Here is a 14,237-nt window from a genome sequence, read left to right as displayed (position 1 = left end):
TGAAGGAGGACGACACCCAGACCCGGCCCAAAGTACTTAACACAGTCTCGGCGATTTGCATTTGAACGGTCGGCGGAGGGTCCGCGGCGCTTTGAACGCCGGGTACAGAAGGCGCGCGCTGGAGCGAGGGGCAGTCTAAGCGGCCCCCGCCGGCGGCTGCTGTGGATTTGAGGGGCCCGAGGTGGGCCGGGCTGGGGGTAGGGGGTGCGCGACGGATGCATTTGGAAGGAGGCTGAAGGTGTGTGTTTGGGTCCCTGCGGCAGTGTGTTTGGGGAAAGGGGCTGTTTGTGTTGGCGAGAAGTGTGTGTTTGTGTTTGCAGAAGGCAATGGACTGTGTGTGTGTGTGTGTGTGTGTGTGTGTGTTGTGTGTTTGTGTTTGAGGATTGTGGGGGCGGCCGAGAAAGGTGGCCCCGGCTGTCACTCAGCGATCAGGTTGACAGGCGCTCCCTCATCAGGGCCAGGGAGCTCTGATTGCAGACTCGAGGAAACAAAATAGCAATTGTAATTACGGGGCTTTGATAAGATAAAGGAAAGAGCAAGCTGGCCGGGAGGCGAGTAAGAGAGCAAGGGAAGAGAGGGCGACCTGCTGGGGCTCCATGGCATATTTGCATCTGTCACTCATCGGGGTGTGCCCTGGCAGTACCCAGTGCCTGATGCAGGGGTGTCCCTATTGCCACCCCTCTGCTCCATCTAGAGACAGGGACTTTGGCGGAAATGAGAAGAAGCCCTCCAAACTGGCAAAGGTCCAGTTGCGGGAAGTTCTCCAACCGTAAAGAATTCTGGTCCTGTACAGGTCCCTTGGTAGAGGTTAAGGGGTAGGACTTAAATTCTGACCTTCACACTTTCAGGCCCCTGGATGGCCCACCTCTGGGGGAGAGGGAAGAGGGTGGATTAGGATCATTGAGATTCTGCCCAGGGCCTTTGGAACCTCCCGGGGACTCCAAGCCAGGGTTGGACCCTTGTCTGAGCCAGGTGCTCTGGCCTCCACTCCCACTCCAGGGAGGGGCAGGTGCCAGGAGTGACTCAGGTTGTGACTCCAGATCTATGCATGCTAAGGATGGGCTGGATGCCCTGGGTCCTGCTTCCTGCTGGTCTTGGACTATTTTCAGAGGACTAGGTCCCTGGTAAGGAGAAGGCCCTTGCCACCCTCTGCTCTGCATCTCCCCACTCATTTATTTATTGATGCATATAAATAAACATTTTCCAAGGCCTATTATGTGCAGGGCATGAGGTTAAGATGGTAAGTGTCTTGCCTACTGGAAGCAGTGCAGCTGGGGAGGTGGACACTCAACAAGTGGCTGGTGACCTCTAAGAGGAATGCAAAGGAAGGAAAGGTGCTGGCCTAGGCTGTGGGCACTGGAGCCCAACTCCTCTGTCTTCCCTCAGGGAGCCCCCCTCGCGGTGGGGTTAAGAGGAGATGGTATAAACCCAGTCTTTATCAAATACCAGTGCTTAAGAAATGGTGGTGCTTGTGATTTGTATCTACTGGGAGGGCGGTAAAGGCAAGTCTTCCTGGGGAGGCCCCAGTGCACTGAGGAAAAAATGCTCAGCCAGCTCCATTATTTATTCACCAAATACTAATTGTAGAGCAACCCTGCCCAACTCTCTGCCCTGAGCTGCAACTTCTGGGCTAGTCAGACATGGTTCTTGCCTGAAGGTTTGTGTGGCATGAGCCAGCCGAGGGAACAGACTCCTGGAGGTGGGTTATGGGTGGGCTCAGGAAGTCAACTTCTCTGAGGAGGGATGAGATCTTGGGACAAGTCTTCGGAATCTTTTCCCACATAGACCTTGCTCAGTGTTAGCATGATGGCTGGGGGTGTGAAAGATGGGGCACAGAGATGGGGCACAAAGGGGAGATAGGCAGAACTCAGCTCTGCTGCCTACCACCTCTGGCCTAGTGGATTCCTGGACCACCCTAACCCCTCCAGCACAATCCCCAAGGACATGGGGGGCGGTGTCAGTGGGGCAGGGAAGGTCTTGAGCAAGACCTCAGTGGCTCCACCTGCTGCTCAGAAGGATCTGTCCCAGGGCACCTCTGTCCACCCAGGCTGTTCTGAAAGAAATACATGGCTCAGGGTTCCCAGAAGCCCCTGGAGAGAAGCAATGAGGGGCTGGGAAGGGCTTGTCTAAGCTGCCTAACTCCCTACCTCCTTTGATACTCTCCCTCCCCCACAGTTGACACAAAGCACCGGTCTGTCTAGTACATAGTAGGTGTGTAAATACCTGTTCAATGCACCAATAATGAGACTCCGAGAGGGTAAGTCTAGGCTACCTGGATCTAAGTCTTCCCCGGAAAAGCAGTTAAGTGTAGTTATTTTTGCCCCCTCTGCCTGCTGCTTTGGGTCGTGGGGGGGGGCAGCAGTGACTGTGGGCCTTGCCAAGGACCTCTGGGCTCTCCCACATAGGTGGCTGTGGTTGTTCTCAAGCTTCAGGCTGCGGGGGGTGGGGGCAGGGGCGATGGTGATAATGGGGGCGGGAGGGGGGAAAGGAGATGTTTCTCCATCTCAGGGCCTTCTTGGAGACTGAGTGAGACAGGCGGGACCGGCAAGGCGGGGTACTGAGCAGAAACACGGGGGTGGAGGCGGGTCCCCGTCGTACACGCACGCACTGCCGGAGAGATGATCGCACAGCCTTTCATTCCACTTGCAGGCTGTAGTCCCAGGCGAAGCACACAGTAGGTGGCTCAGAGACCCGCGTATAACCTGAGGCATAAGCAGCCCTGGCCCCACGGTGGAGACCCCGCACCTTCGGACTCGGGCGCACCGGTGGTCCAGGAAGCCCCAGCTAAGGGTCTCGGGACTCCTCCGAGCGGGCGACACGAGGCGCCCCCCTATACCCCGCTCCCGGACCCCAAGAGCGCGCCAGGGGACAGGCCGGGGATGGGGGGAGGCGCCCACACCGGCCGCCCACGCCCCTCCAGCCGGTCCCCAGACCCCTCCCCTCGCCCAGACCCCCAATCCCAGACCCGCCGGCCGCCCCGCCCCGGGCCGCCCCGCCCCCGCCGCGGGCTGCGTCCCGGCCCCCGCTCCCAGCCGGGGGTTGCGGGCTCCGGCCGCCCGCCCCGCGCTCCCCCCTCGCGCCCGGTGCGGCGCCCCCCGCCCCCACCCCTCCCCCTCCCTTCCCACCTACCCACCCCCCTTGCCGGCCCGTTACCCTCCCGCCCGCTCCCGCTCCTGAGCAGCCAGCGGCCACCGGCTCCGGCAGCGGCGCAGAGGCACTCGGCGCGGCGCGGCGAGCTCGATATTCCCCGGGACTCGCGGAGCCGCGTCGGGATCAGCCGGGCTCCCTCCCTCGCGCCTTCCTGGGCCGCCGCCGCCCCCGGCTTGTCTGTCCGCGGCCGCCCGCGCGCCGGCGTGATCCCGCCGGGGCTGTGCGTGCTCCCCGGCCGCGCGCCATGGGCAGTCCCCGCTCGGCGCTGAGCTGCCTGTGAGTACCGCCGCCCCGCGTCCCCGGCCGCGCGCCCGCCGGCCCGCCGCTCACCCCGCGCCCCTCTCTCCCCGCCCGCTTTTGTCTCCCACAGGCTGTTGCACTTGCTGGTTCTCTGCCTCCAAGCCCAGGTAAGGCGCGCTGCGCGGAGGTGGGAGCCGGGGCCGGCGGGGGACACCCGGGGGCAAGGTCAGGCAGGGGGTACGAGGATCGACCCTGCGGCCGCGCGGCGGGCTGGAAGGCACCTTAGAAATGCAGCCCTGAACGACCCCCAGGAGGGAGCTAGGGAACAGAGAGGTAGCGCCTGCCCCAGGTCACACAGCCAGTGAGTGGCGAGGCTAGAACCCAAGGTCTCGGCGTGCTGCGATGTCTCCCACGCCTCCCAGCCAGGTGTGGGTGGATGGGGAACTCTGCGGGCAGCCACACCCGGCCGCCGAGGACAGGGGCGTTCGTTGTCAGAAGGCCGGTGCCTGCCTCGGGGACCTTCTCCGCGGCTCTCCGGCGAGACTTGCGGCGGGTCTGGTCGAAAGATCAGGTGCCTGGGCCCTCTGCGCTCTCAACATTTGCTCCGTGAATTTGTCTTTATAAATGTCAGGGGTCAGGCAGCGCTGCCTCCCGACTTAAAAGCGCCCTGCTCTTCTAGGAAGGCCCGGGCGGGGGGCCTGCGCTGGGCAGGGAGCTCGCTTCCCTGTTCCGAGCTGGCCGGGAGTCCCAGGGTGTTTCCCAACAGGTGGGTCCAGATCCTTCCCCATCCCGGGCTCATCCGTGCTAGGCTGGGTCTCTCCGACTTTCCTGGGTGGGGGTGGTGGCCTGAGATGGCATGTTGGGGGGACCCCAGCCCCTGCCGGCTGCCTGGGGCGTTGGAGGGGGGCGCCGGGGTGATGGGGGCCACTTGGGCCCCTGGGCAGAGTAGCATTATAATGGCGTATTGTGTATTTTTCAATTTCCTAAAGGTAACTGTTCAGTCCTCACCTAATTTTACACAGCATGTGAGGGAGCAGAGCCTGGTGACGGATCAGCTCAGCCGCCGCCTCATCCGGACCTACCAACTCTACAGTCGCACCAGTGGGAAGCACGTGCAGGTCCTGGCCAACAAGCGCATCAACGCCATGGCAGAAGATGGGGACCCCTTCGGTAAGGCGGGCTGCACTGTGGTGGGGTAAAGGGACCCTGTGGAACATGCCCCCCCCCCCCCCGCTGGCCTGCTGTGACCGGACCCACCAGTCCTTGCGCTGGCCAGAGGCCTGCATGGTCCCCAGCTCAGAAGAGAAGGAGTTAAGGGGGAGAAGCATCTGGGGAGGGGGCAGCTGGAGAAGAGAGGTCTGGGAAAGGGACCTCGGGGAGTCCTCGGCCCACAGGTGCCCCTTCCCTGCCCAGCAGATGAATGAGTCCAGGAATCTCCCTTTCCACCTCCCCCTTCCATCCTCCTTCCCACTGCAGGTGGAGGCAGAGGGTTCAGGGGGAGGGGGCCCAGGTCGAAGGGAAGCTCTTGAAAGAGGATATGTCGCCAGGGCCCACAAAAGGAGAGTGGGAGAGCGAAGAGAGAGAAAGCCCCTCCGCTCTCTCAGCTAGCCGGGGGGTGGTGTTGGGAACCTTTCAATACTTTGATCAGGAGGGTCGATTACACACACAGGGACTAGGCTGTAGGAAAGGGGCGCTCCCCGCTCCACTTGTCCAGGAACCCAGGCAGTCGGTCAGAGAGGGGGCTCCCGGCTCCCAGTGGGGTGGTGAGTACAGGGAGCTACTGCAGGGCTGAGAGGCTGAGGACTGATTGATTTCTAAAACATTCAATATTCCTGCCTTGAAACAAGGCCAATTTCCAGAGTCCTGGATGTACCAAGAGAAAAGCAAGCCCTCTGGGCGGCTGGTGTTGTTTTTAGAGAGCGATTATTGTGAGTTTAAAAACCTTTAAATAATGACCAAGTTAAACAAGCATGAAAGGAGAGGGGAAGACTCTATTAAAATGTAATAAAAAGGTGAGGCATTTTAAGAGCTAAGAAGAAAAATGAAGAATGATATAAAACAGAAAAAGAACGAGCCTTTTTTTCAGATGTGGAGTTTGAAAGGAGTTGCAAGTCTGTAAATGTTAAAAAAGAGGTTCAAGATTGTTCTCTATGAATCTCTGGAGAGACCCCCGCGTCTGGCAGAGCGATTAAAACTCTTCTTACTTTCACCTTTTTTAACATTTCCTGAATACTTTCTCCTCTTCTCGAGCCAGTTTGGGGGATCGAGTATGTCTCGCTGCATTTTTTCTGCATCGACGTAGCTGACTTCCCTTCAAAGCTGGAGAAGGAGACATAATTTTCCTGGGATAAATCTGTCACTGGGGTGGAAGAATAGGTTTGAAAATGTTAAGCTTTCCAAAAGCCCGGTCGGGAAAGCCGCTGTAAACTGCGGCCCCAGCTCCCCAGATCCATCCAGGAAGGAAAGTGGGGGCTCTTGGCGGTGGGGGTGGGGGTGGGGGCGGCCTGCCCGGTGGCCCAGCTCCCCCGCTGGGCTGGCAGGGCCAACCTACCATCCCTTTGTCCCTCCAGACTGGCTGCTTTCAGCCCTTCTCAGCTTCCAAGGAAAGGGCACGAATGCTTGGCTCCTCCTGGGTTTGCTCCATTGGAGCAAATGGTCCAGCATCCTTGGTTCTGGGGAGGGAAGAAGAGGCTAAGTTGCTCCTGGGGGACTTCGTCCCCAGACGGCAGAGGTCAGATGCCCACTCCTCTCCTTCCAAGACTAGGAGGTGCAAGGCCTGGGGGGGCAGGCACAGGAGCTGGAAGGCCCAAGAGCAGAGGCTTAGGGTGTATAGCCAGGACAGGGTGAGTCTGGGGGAGACAGTAGAGAAGTCCCACTTGCTTCCTTATGGGCCCCAGGAAGGGACAGAGGGGACTCATTCATCCCTGTCTGTCCTGTTTGGCCAGAGTCCTCAGAATGGGATCCTCCACTTCTTCTCCAGTCAGTGTCCTTCCTGGCCCTTAAGAGTAGCCACTCCTTGCTCTGGAAGGCAGAGCAGGAGAGGGATGAGCAGACTGGCTGGGTCCAAAAGGAGGTGGGAGGGAGGGGAGGTGACAGCTGCATTTCCCTGGTTGAGTTGGAGCCAGACTGGGAACTTGGCTAATGGGTCCCAGCTCTGTGTTTCTGTGAAGGGGGGCAGGTAGTCACAGGCTGGGCAGTGAGGGCTGCCTTGCTGCTGACCTGTGTCCACCCACTCCACCCCCTGCCCACATTAGATTCAGGGACAGAGAAGGGGCCATCTTGTCCACACAGGCTGGGAGGCAGCCCTGGGAGTCCCCAGACTTCTTTCTCAAGGAAGGAAAAGGCAGGGCCCTGCAGTAGGGAGGGCAGGAGACCCAGCCTCTTATGTCCCATCCCAAATAGCTCAGTTGGTTCCCACTCCCTACTTGGTGACAGCCTCAAAGGGAGGAGTTGTGCAGAGAGTAGACAGGGACCAGGGCCTCTGTGGCAAGCTGGCCAGGTACAGGGAGAGGGCAGGGGGAGGAAGGCACAGAATTCAGCTCCTTGTCTCTGGCTCTCAGAGTGCGAGGCAAACACACCTGATTTTCTCTCTCCTCCTCACCCACAGAAAGTGTTCAGTTAGCGGGGTAAGAAGCCCAGCACTACCCGAGGGTGAAAGAGGAAAGACTGTTGAGTTGTTGATTTCTCAACACTGGGGCTGGAGGCTGGGGTGCCTGGAAAGCGTAGGGGGAAGAGATAGCATCCCCCCAGGTGGTGTTTTAGGTTCCGGGAAAGCAGCAGCTATGGGCCGTGTGTATACAGAGAGCCGAGAGCCGTCCCATCTCTATCACCTTCGCCTCGGAGCAGGGGTGGCAGTGGGGGTTAGAACCCGAGGTACCAGAAACAAGAGAGTGCTTTTATGTTGGGCCTCAGGAGTGGAGGGCACCAGTGCACTTCGGATATTTGTAATGATCTGCGAGGCATGTGCAGATAATATTTTGTGTTGGAAGAATCCTCAGAGAACTTTCAATTAGCAGTAGAATCCTGATCAAATTAAATTTTACTCAACATAAAAGTCATTACTGTCTAGTTTTAAAAGAGGGTCTTTTTCAATTTGATGGCTTCAAGACTCCTCTACAGAAACCAGTTCATACACCATGATCTCATCCGTCTCCCTTGTTGAACCCAAGTTTGGGGCCTGCAGCCCAGAAAGGGCCTTGATCCTTCCCAAGGTTACACAGCATATTATTAGCTGGGCTGGGGCTGGAGCCCACATCTTGGGTTCCTGACACTTGGAGCAGTTGCTTCTGGGATGGGCCAGCTGGGGTGAGGACGTGGAGCACAAAGGGGTCTGGAAGCTGCCAGTAACCATCCTTCCACCTTCCCTGACAGCAAAGCTCATTGTGGAGACAGATACCTTTGGGAGCCGGGTTCGAGTCCGAGGAGCTGAGACAGGCCTCTACATCTGCATGAACAAGAAGGGGAAGCTGATTGCCAAGGTGAGGTCCCAGAAGGCAGGGGGTGGGACTGGAGCCTGGAGAGCAGGCTGGGCTGGCTGTGCTCCTCCAGGATCCCAACAAGGTGGGCAGAGAGTCAGAGGGCCACCTTGGGGTTCCCTAATGATTAGGTGGGGTGGGTGGGGGAGGTGAAGGAGGAAGAAACTGCTTGTGACATGAAAAGCTATGAAGGCAAAGGAGGAAGAAGGAAGGCTAGGGAAGGGGCTTGGGGGGGGGTGTCGGTAAATTCCATATATCTTTTTAACAAATCGCCAAATTGCTTTGCTATTATGTCCAATTACATGGTACCAGCATTTGGAATGTTCAGTAAGCCGCAGGCCCAGCCCCTCGGCCGAGCTCTGAAATGGCCCCATTAGTCACGGCTCCTCTCCAGCCTCGAGCTCCCCCGCTTCCTGGGCTTTAGGGGCTGGGAGCTCAGCATCCTCTGGCTGGCCTTCCCTCCCCCATAGGGTGGTGGCCCTGGGGCTGCGGGTGGGCATCCTGAGGGGCTGAGGGGGCAGGTGGGGGATCGGGTGCTAGCAGCTTGGGCCAGACTGGTGGGCGGGAGGCCAGGGCGGGCAGGGGCTGGGCCCCCTCTCTGCCTCTCTGTGTTGGGGCCCAGCGCCTCAGTAGACAGCCATGTGTCACTGCTGCCCGGGAGGACAGGAAGTTGCCGGGTGGGCTGCGGGTTGTGAGGGATTAGAGAGCGGGTGCCCGGGCAGGGGGTGGGGGCTGCCCACCCTGCCATCTGCCGGGGTGCCCACCTGCTGTCCGGGGCCACCTGCCCTCTGCCTCTGATGGGGCGGGGGAGGGCTCCGGACAGAGCCCGGTGACACCGTGTCTGCATCCCCCCCACCCCACCCCGCCTTCCCCGCCCCACTACCTGCAGAGTAACGGCAAAGGCAAGGATTGCGTGTTTACGGAGATCGTGCTGGAGAACAACTACACGGCCCTGCAGAACGCCAAGTACGAGGGCTGGTACATGGCCTTCACGCGCAAGGGCCGGCCCCGCAAGGGCTCCAAGACGCGGCAGCACCAGCGCGAGGTCCACTTCATGAAGCGGCTGCCCCGCGGCCACCACACCACCGAGCAGAGCCTGCGCTTCGAGTTCCTCAACTACCCGCCCTTCACGCGCAGTCTGCGCGGCAGCCAGAGGACTTGGGCCCCCGAGCCCCGATAGGCCCTGCCCGGCCCCTCCGCGCCGCTCCCCGCGCCGGCGAGCTCGGCTCTGCAGCAAGAGGTCTGCGCTGCTGAAGGCCGGGGAGGAGCTGGGGGAGCCCGGCTCCCGTTGTCGATAATTGTTTGCTGTTGGGTTTTTTGTCGTTGTTGTTTTTTTAAACAAAAGAGAGGCTCTATTTTTGTATTCCACTTGGCTGTGGTGTCTGACTTCTTAACTCTCAGGAAGGCTGGTGAGTGGCCCAGACTGGATTCCGGCGGGGGTTTCTTGCGGGTGGGGGCCCTTTTCTAGGCCCGCAGAGGCGCTCCTGAGACGCCGGCCGCTGCTGGGCCGGCAGGTGGGCTAGGCCGCCGGGGGGCTCCACTGCACCCCCCGGTGGGGGCAGGGAGGAAAGAGCCCGGATTTTAGGTCAGGTCTTTCAAACGTGCCTGTCAGTGGAGGGTGGTTGTGTAGTAGTTGCTTTTTTGGGAGGTCCTTTTTAGGGCCACACCCGCGGCATATGGAGGTTCCCAGGCTAGGGGTTGAATTGGAGCTGCAGCCCCAGGCCTAAGCCAGAGCCACAGCAACGCCAGATCTGAGCTGAATCTTCGACCTACACCACAGCTCACAGCAACGCGGGATCCTTAACCCACTGAGAGAGGCCAGGTATTGAACCCGCAACCTCATGGTTCCCAGTCGGATTCGTTTTTGCTGCGCCACGACGGGAACTTCAATAGTTACTATTAAATGCCCCAAATACTTCTTTAACTGGCGTTTTAAAAATGTGTGTTGGAGAGTGAGTCCTGCCAAGGTCAGCGCCCTCCCCCTGCACTGCCCCAGCTGACAGGTGGCTGGGAGATGCAGCAAATCAGGCACCAGCTTGGACTCCAGCCTCTCTTCCACCTAAGGAGCAGCACCCGCCCACAGGCCCCACACTGTCGCTGCAGGGGTTGTCCCAGGAGGACAGAAGCAGGGAAAGGAGCAAGAAGAAGCTCTTAGCTGGTCCTGGGACCTCTCAGACATGCTGCTGCTAACACTTCCCCAGGCTTCCTCTGGGCCAAAAACGACTTTGCTAGGACTGGAGCTGTAATCAAGGATTCCATGGGGCCTTTACCAAGGACCTTTCTGTGCGTGCCCAGCCTGTGTGGGAGACAGATTGGAGGTGCCAGAGCTAGTTCTTTCTGAGTATCAGGCTCCAGAAAATGAAAGAAGAGAGCAGCTGCCAGGGTCCAGGGTGGGGGTATGTTGCAGGGGGGGCCTGCCAAAGCTGGTGTTGACAATTGTGACATGGAACAAGTGTTAACTATGGGAGATCTGGTTGGAAAGCTGTGAGCAGAAGGTGCTGCTGAGCTCAGGTGTTGCAAAAGAGTTCAGGGGATTGTGGTCTAGGGAGAGACTGCTGACCTTGGGGAGACTGGGCCTAGAGGGAGAGGAACTGGCATTGGCCAGGAAGGGAAGCTCATGGGCCGAAAGCAGCACTCAAACTCTTGCCAGGAGGAGAAGCAGCAGATGGAAAGATTGCTATGGAGAAGGGAAGAGCAGGTCGCCCTCTGGCAGCGGAAGGGCAGGTCCTTCATGGTGTGGACACAGAGACTGGCCTGTGGTGGGTGGAGGAGTGTGTGATTGGAGGGGGACTGCTGAGACTGGTGTCACACCACCCCGAAGAGAGCCCACACTCAGCGGCAGCAGGTCTCCTGAGGGCAGAGCTGGCCCAGTCGTCAGAACTGAGGCCTCTCATTCTGGTTGTTTCTGCTGCTGCCTTTGGGCTGGTCCCACAGCCCAGTTACTGGACCAATCCAGAAACCTCTTCATGCTGGGCCTCTGTTCTTTGGTACCTGCTGTGGGTGGAGGGCAATCCCAGTCTTCCCAACCACGTGGGCCTCCCACAATTGCAGTCACAAGTCCCAGGCTCAGGCCATCCAGGTAGACTGGGAATCCCATGGCTCAGTGGAAAGCCTTGGCATAGAGAGGCTGGGGTACCATGTGTGTCTTCTAGCCTGGTGGAGGTACAGGGCCTGGATAGAGCAGGTTTATTCTGGTGTGTGGATACCGGGGATGTGGGGAGGGGGCTCTAGACCTCTCTCTTCCAGCTCCCCCAGCTCTTAGTGCCTCCACTTCTGCTCCATCCCTTCCCCTCCCCCTTTAATTAATTCTGGGTGAGCAGCCTGGCTTTATTGTGCAAGGAGCTGGGGTCTCACTGTGGGAAAAGTCACACCTTCTGAGCAGCTTCTGATGCCATGCAAATGAAGAGACCGTCCAGGAAACGCTTTCATCTGCACGGCCGCCTGTCCAGCCCCCAGCCCAGTAATTACCCACATTTCATTTGTTTGAGAGCAATTCCTGGGGGAAACCACAGTGTAGGAGGGAGTCAGGGGGGGTGGATGGAATGTCAGGCTCTCCTTGCCTGTGATCCTGGCCACAAAGTGAGGCCAGGCTGGGCCAAGGCTGGCCACTGGCTAGGCCAAAGCTACCCTGAAGCCCCCAGGCTCTACCTGGGGCCTGAGTCTCCAGGGTGGTGTGGTGGACCTGTGCCTTGTTTGTGATGAGGGAGAAGAGGTGGGCTGTCCAGCGAGCTGGAGCTGCTTCCCGGAGAAGGGAGGGATGACTGATAGGGGAGTAGAAGTGGACAGGAGGGTGGCGATCTGGTCCTTGAGGTGGCCTGAGGCTTTGGGAAGGGGTTGACTCCCAGCAGGTCCACAGGCCAAGGACCCAGGGCAGTGGGACCGGGCTGGGCCAGAGCACCCACCACCTTGTTTATCTTTGCGTTGCTGCCTCCGCAGAGCCCTCGCTAATGGGGTTTTACAGCCCACTCAAGCTGCAACTGGCCAAGAATCAATCATTACCGGCACTTAGTGGTTTGATAGTTAACAGCCTGAACTGAAGCCAAACTGGTTGTTAACTGTGATAACAACTGATTTCAAGGGGTTATTGCCGGCCCAATATGCTCAGCCCATTTATTTCGGGGAAAACAAGCAGGGAGCTGTTGCAAGGCCCAGAAAAGGGAGGAGGACCGGGCTTTCCTTAGCCAAAAGGCCTGCAGCTCCGTCTCAGAGTGGGTGCTAGCTGTGAGGGCCCCAGGGGCCGGCTGAGGTGTGCATGGAGGCCTGGCCTCCCAAGACTCACTGAGGACCTGGGTGTGGGTCCAGGTGATCCACACAGAAGTCCCTCTGCAGTCCTTCCTGCTCCCCGGTTCTCACCTCATCCCGATTCCCTGCTTCCCCTCTCCTCCTTTTCTTACACTAGTGACCCTGCAGGACCCTCCCAGGGACCAAGGCTCCATGAGGAGGAGCCCAGGCCTCTGCTTGTTCCCACTCAGCAAGGGGGGGGCTGGACCTCTTTCCCCACTGCTCTCTCACCCGGGGCTGCCAGAGCCCCACCAAGTCCAAGTCACAATCTTGCCTTTCATTTCAAAGCCCGTGTTGACTCCACCCAAGCCTTGACTAGAACAATGCTTGGGAGCTCTCGCCTCTCACTCCACTGGTCCTGTCCATCCGCACCCCCGACCCTCAGCTCAATGGCCACAGGTGAGGCTAGGCCAAGCATCACTCTAGAAAACTGCTGCAGCAAAAGACCTCAGGAGTTCTTTACTGTCTGCTGGGAGACAACCTGAGGCCCAAAGTCACATAGCCAGCATGGAAGCTAGGACGAGAAAGCAAGACTTCGCTCCCAGACTCAGGCTGCCTCTTGAGGGCTGGAGGTCTTTCTCCAATTCCTTTATTCGGTCACTATTTATTAAGTGCCGAGTAGGTGCCAGGCTCTGTTCAGGGTAGAGGGGACAAAGTAGGCAATAAGAGACAAAATGCCTGTCACTGTAGAGCTCATATTCTAGTAGGAGGGCGGGGGTGGGGTAGAACAAATCATTTATCAGACACAGACAGAAAAGGACAGAGTGGGCATGACTGTGGAAGGTGGGGTAGGGTGATAGCCATTTTAAGTGTGGGGGGGGGGTCAAAGGAGGCCTCACTGAAAACTTAATGCCCAAGCAGACACCTGGCTGAGGTGCAGATGTATTTGGGGAGGAGCCACATCCGGTGGGACCCGTGAGTATGAAGCTTATTGCATCAGGGGGAGAGGAGGGAGGCCAGTGTGGCTGGAGCCGAGTGAAGGGTACAGGTGGAGTGTGTGTATGTGAGGGTAGTGGGGGGCGGTGTGGACAATGGTGGAAACCGAGGTGAGCCAGGGACAAGGCAGTGGTGGAGGGCAGGTCTTGTAGGGCTGTTGAAAAGACTTTAGTCTTGACCCTGAATGAGACAGTAAACTATCGTGGGATTTTGAGCATTAGGGTAATGTGATCTGAATTAAGTTTTAGCAAGATTGCTTTGGCTGCTGTGTTGAGAATAGACAGCAGGGGGGTAAGCGAGACCAGTTATCAAGTTTTTGCCATAATCTTGGCAAGAGATAATAGGGGATTGGAGGCAGTGAGAAGAGATTGGGATTGGGGATGTGTCTTGCAAGTAGGGGCGGCAGGATGTGCTGGATGGATTTGGATTTGGTTTGGGGAGAAAGAAAGGAGTCAAGGGGTTTCCAAAGTTTCTAGCTTGGGCAACTGAAAGGATGGTGAGGCCCTTTACTAGATGGAGAAGATTCTAGGAGGGGCAGATTTTGAGGGGAAGAGTAGGAGTTTAGTTTTGGACACGTTAAGTCTGAGCTGACTAAATAAATATTCAAGTGGAGATGTTGAGTAGGCAGTTGTATGTGAGTCTGGAATTCAAGGGAGAGGTCTCATGTGAAGATATCACTTTGGGAGTGTCTCAGCTCACAATTTAAGCCAGGGGATGGAATGAATTTCCTAGGGAGTGAGCATAGCTAGAGAAGAGGAGAGAGCCAAGCCTGAGCCTTGGTGTCCTCCAAAGGTTGACAGGTCAGGGTCAGGGGAGAAGCAGCAAATCCTGAGAAAGTGTGGCCTGTGAGGCGGGGGGAGGAACATCAAGGGGGGGAGGATATCCTGATGATAAAGGAAAAATGTCACCATTTCCGAGCCCCAGGCTTTAAGTGGGGTTAGGCTAGAGCTCTACTGGATCCCTTCCCTCTTGCCTGTGATCCATCACAGGGCCAAGAGGAAGTAACCAACAGACAGGGGGGATGCTGCTGGCTTCACCTTGGGTCTCCTCGATGCTCAGCCTCCCCACCTTCTCATCCTGCTGTCTTTCCCTACAGGATGCACCTCAAATCTAGTCCATCTACTTACTCCTCTGCTTATCTACTGCCACCTCCCC

At 58.0% G+C, this 14,237-nt stretch overlaps 1 protein-coding gene across 3 annotated transcripts; it reads left to right on the top strand.

Annotated features, from left to right (window-relative positions):
- Nucleotides 1–3,179: 3,179 nt before the first annotated feature.
- FGF8 (fibroblast growth factor 8) lies at nucleotides 3,180–9,233 on the top strand. Of its 3 annotated transcripts, none has more exons than XM_047761242.1 (6): nucleotides 3,180–3,426; nucleotides 3,521–3,557; nucleotides 4,070–4,156; nucleotides 4,413–4,560; nucleotides 7,762–7,868; nucleotides 8,755–9,233. In XM_047761242.1, exons 1-6 carry the CDS (start codon nucleotides 3,395–3,397, stop codon nucleotides 9,043–9,045), a joined length of 702 nt encoding a protein of 233 aa, XP_047617198.1. In that variant the 5' UTR covers nucleotides 3,180–3,394; the 3' UTR covers nucleotides 9,046–9,233. The 3 variants fall into 3 exon arrangements, with proteins under 3 accessions (XP_047617198.1, XP_047617197.1, XP_047617199.1); XM_047761241.1 differs by having other exon boundaries at nucleotides 4,380–4,560; XM_047761243.1 differs by lacking the exon at nucleotides 4,070–4,156 and having other exon boundaries at nucleotides 4,380–4,560.
- The last annotated feature ends 5,004 nt before the right edge of the window (nucleotides 9,234–14,237 follow it).

Source organism: Phacochoerus africanus, chromosome 15 (genome assembly GCF_016906955.1).
Source record: "Phacochoerus africanus isolate WHEZ1 chromosome 15, ROS_Pafr_v1, whole genome shotgun sequence".
Classification (NCBI taxonomy): domain Eukaryota; kingdom Metazoa; phylum Chordata; class Mammalia; order Artiodactyla; family Suidae; genus Phacochoerus; species Phacochoerus africanus.
The sequence above is the reverse complement of the archived record's forward strand: the minus strand, read 5'-3'. Positions and strand labels throughout refer to the sequence as shown.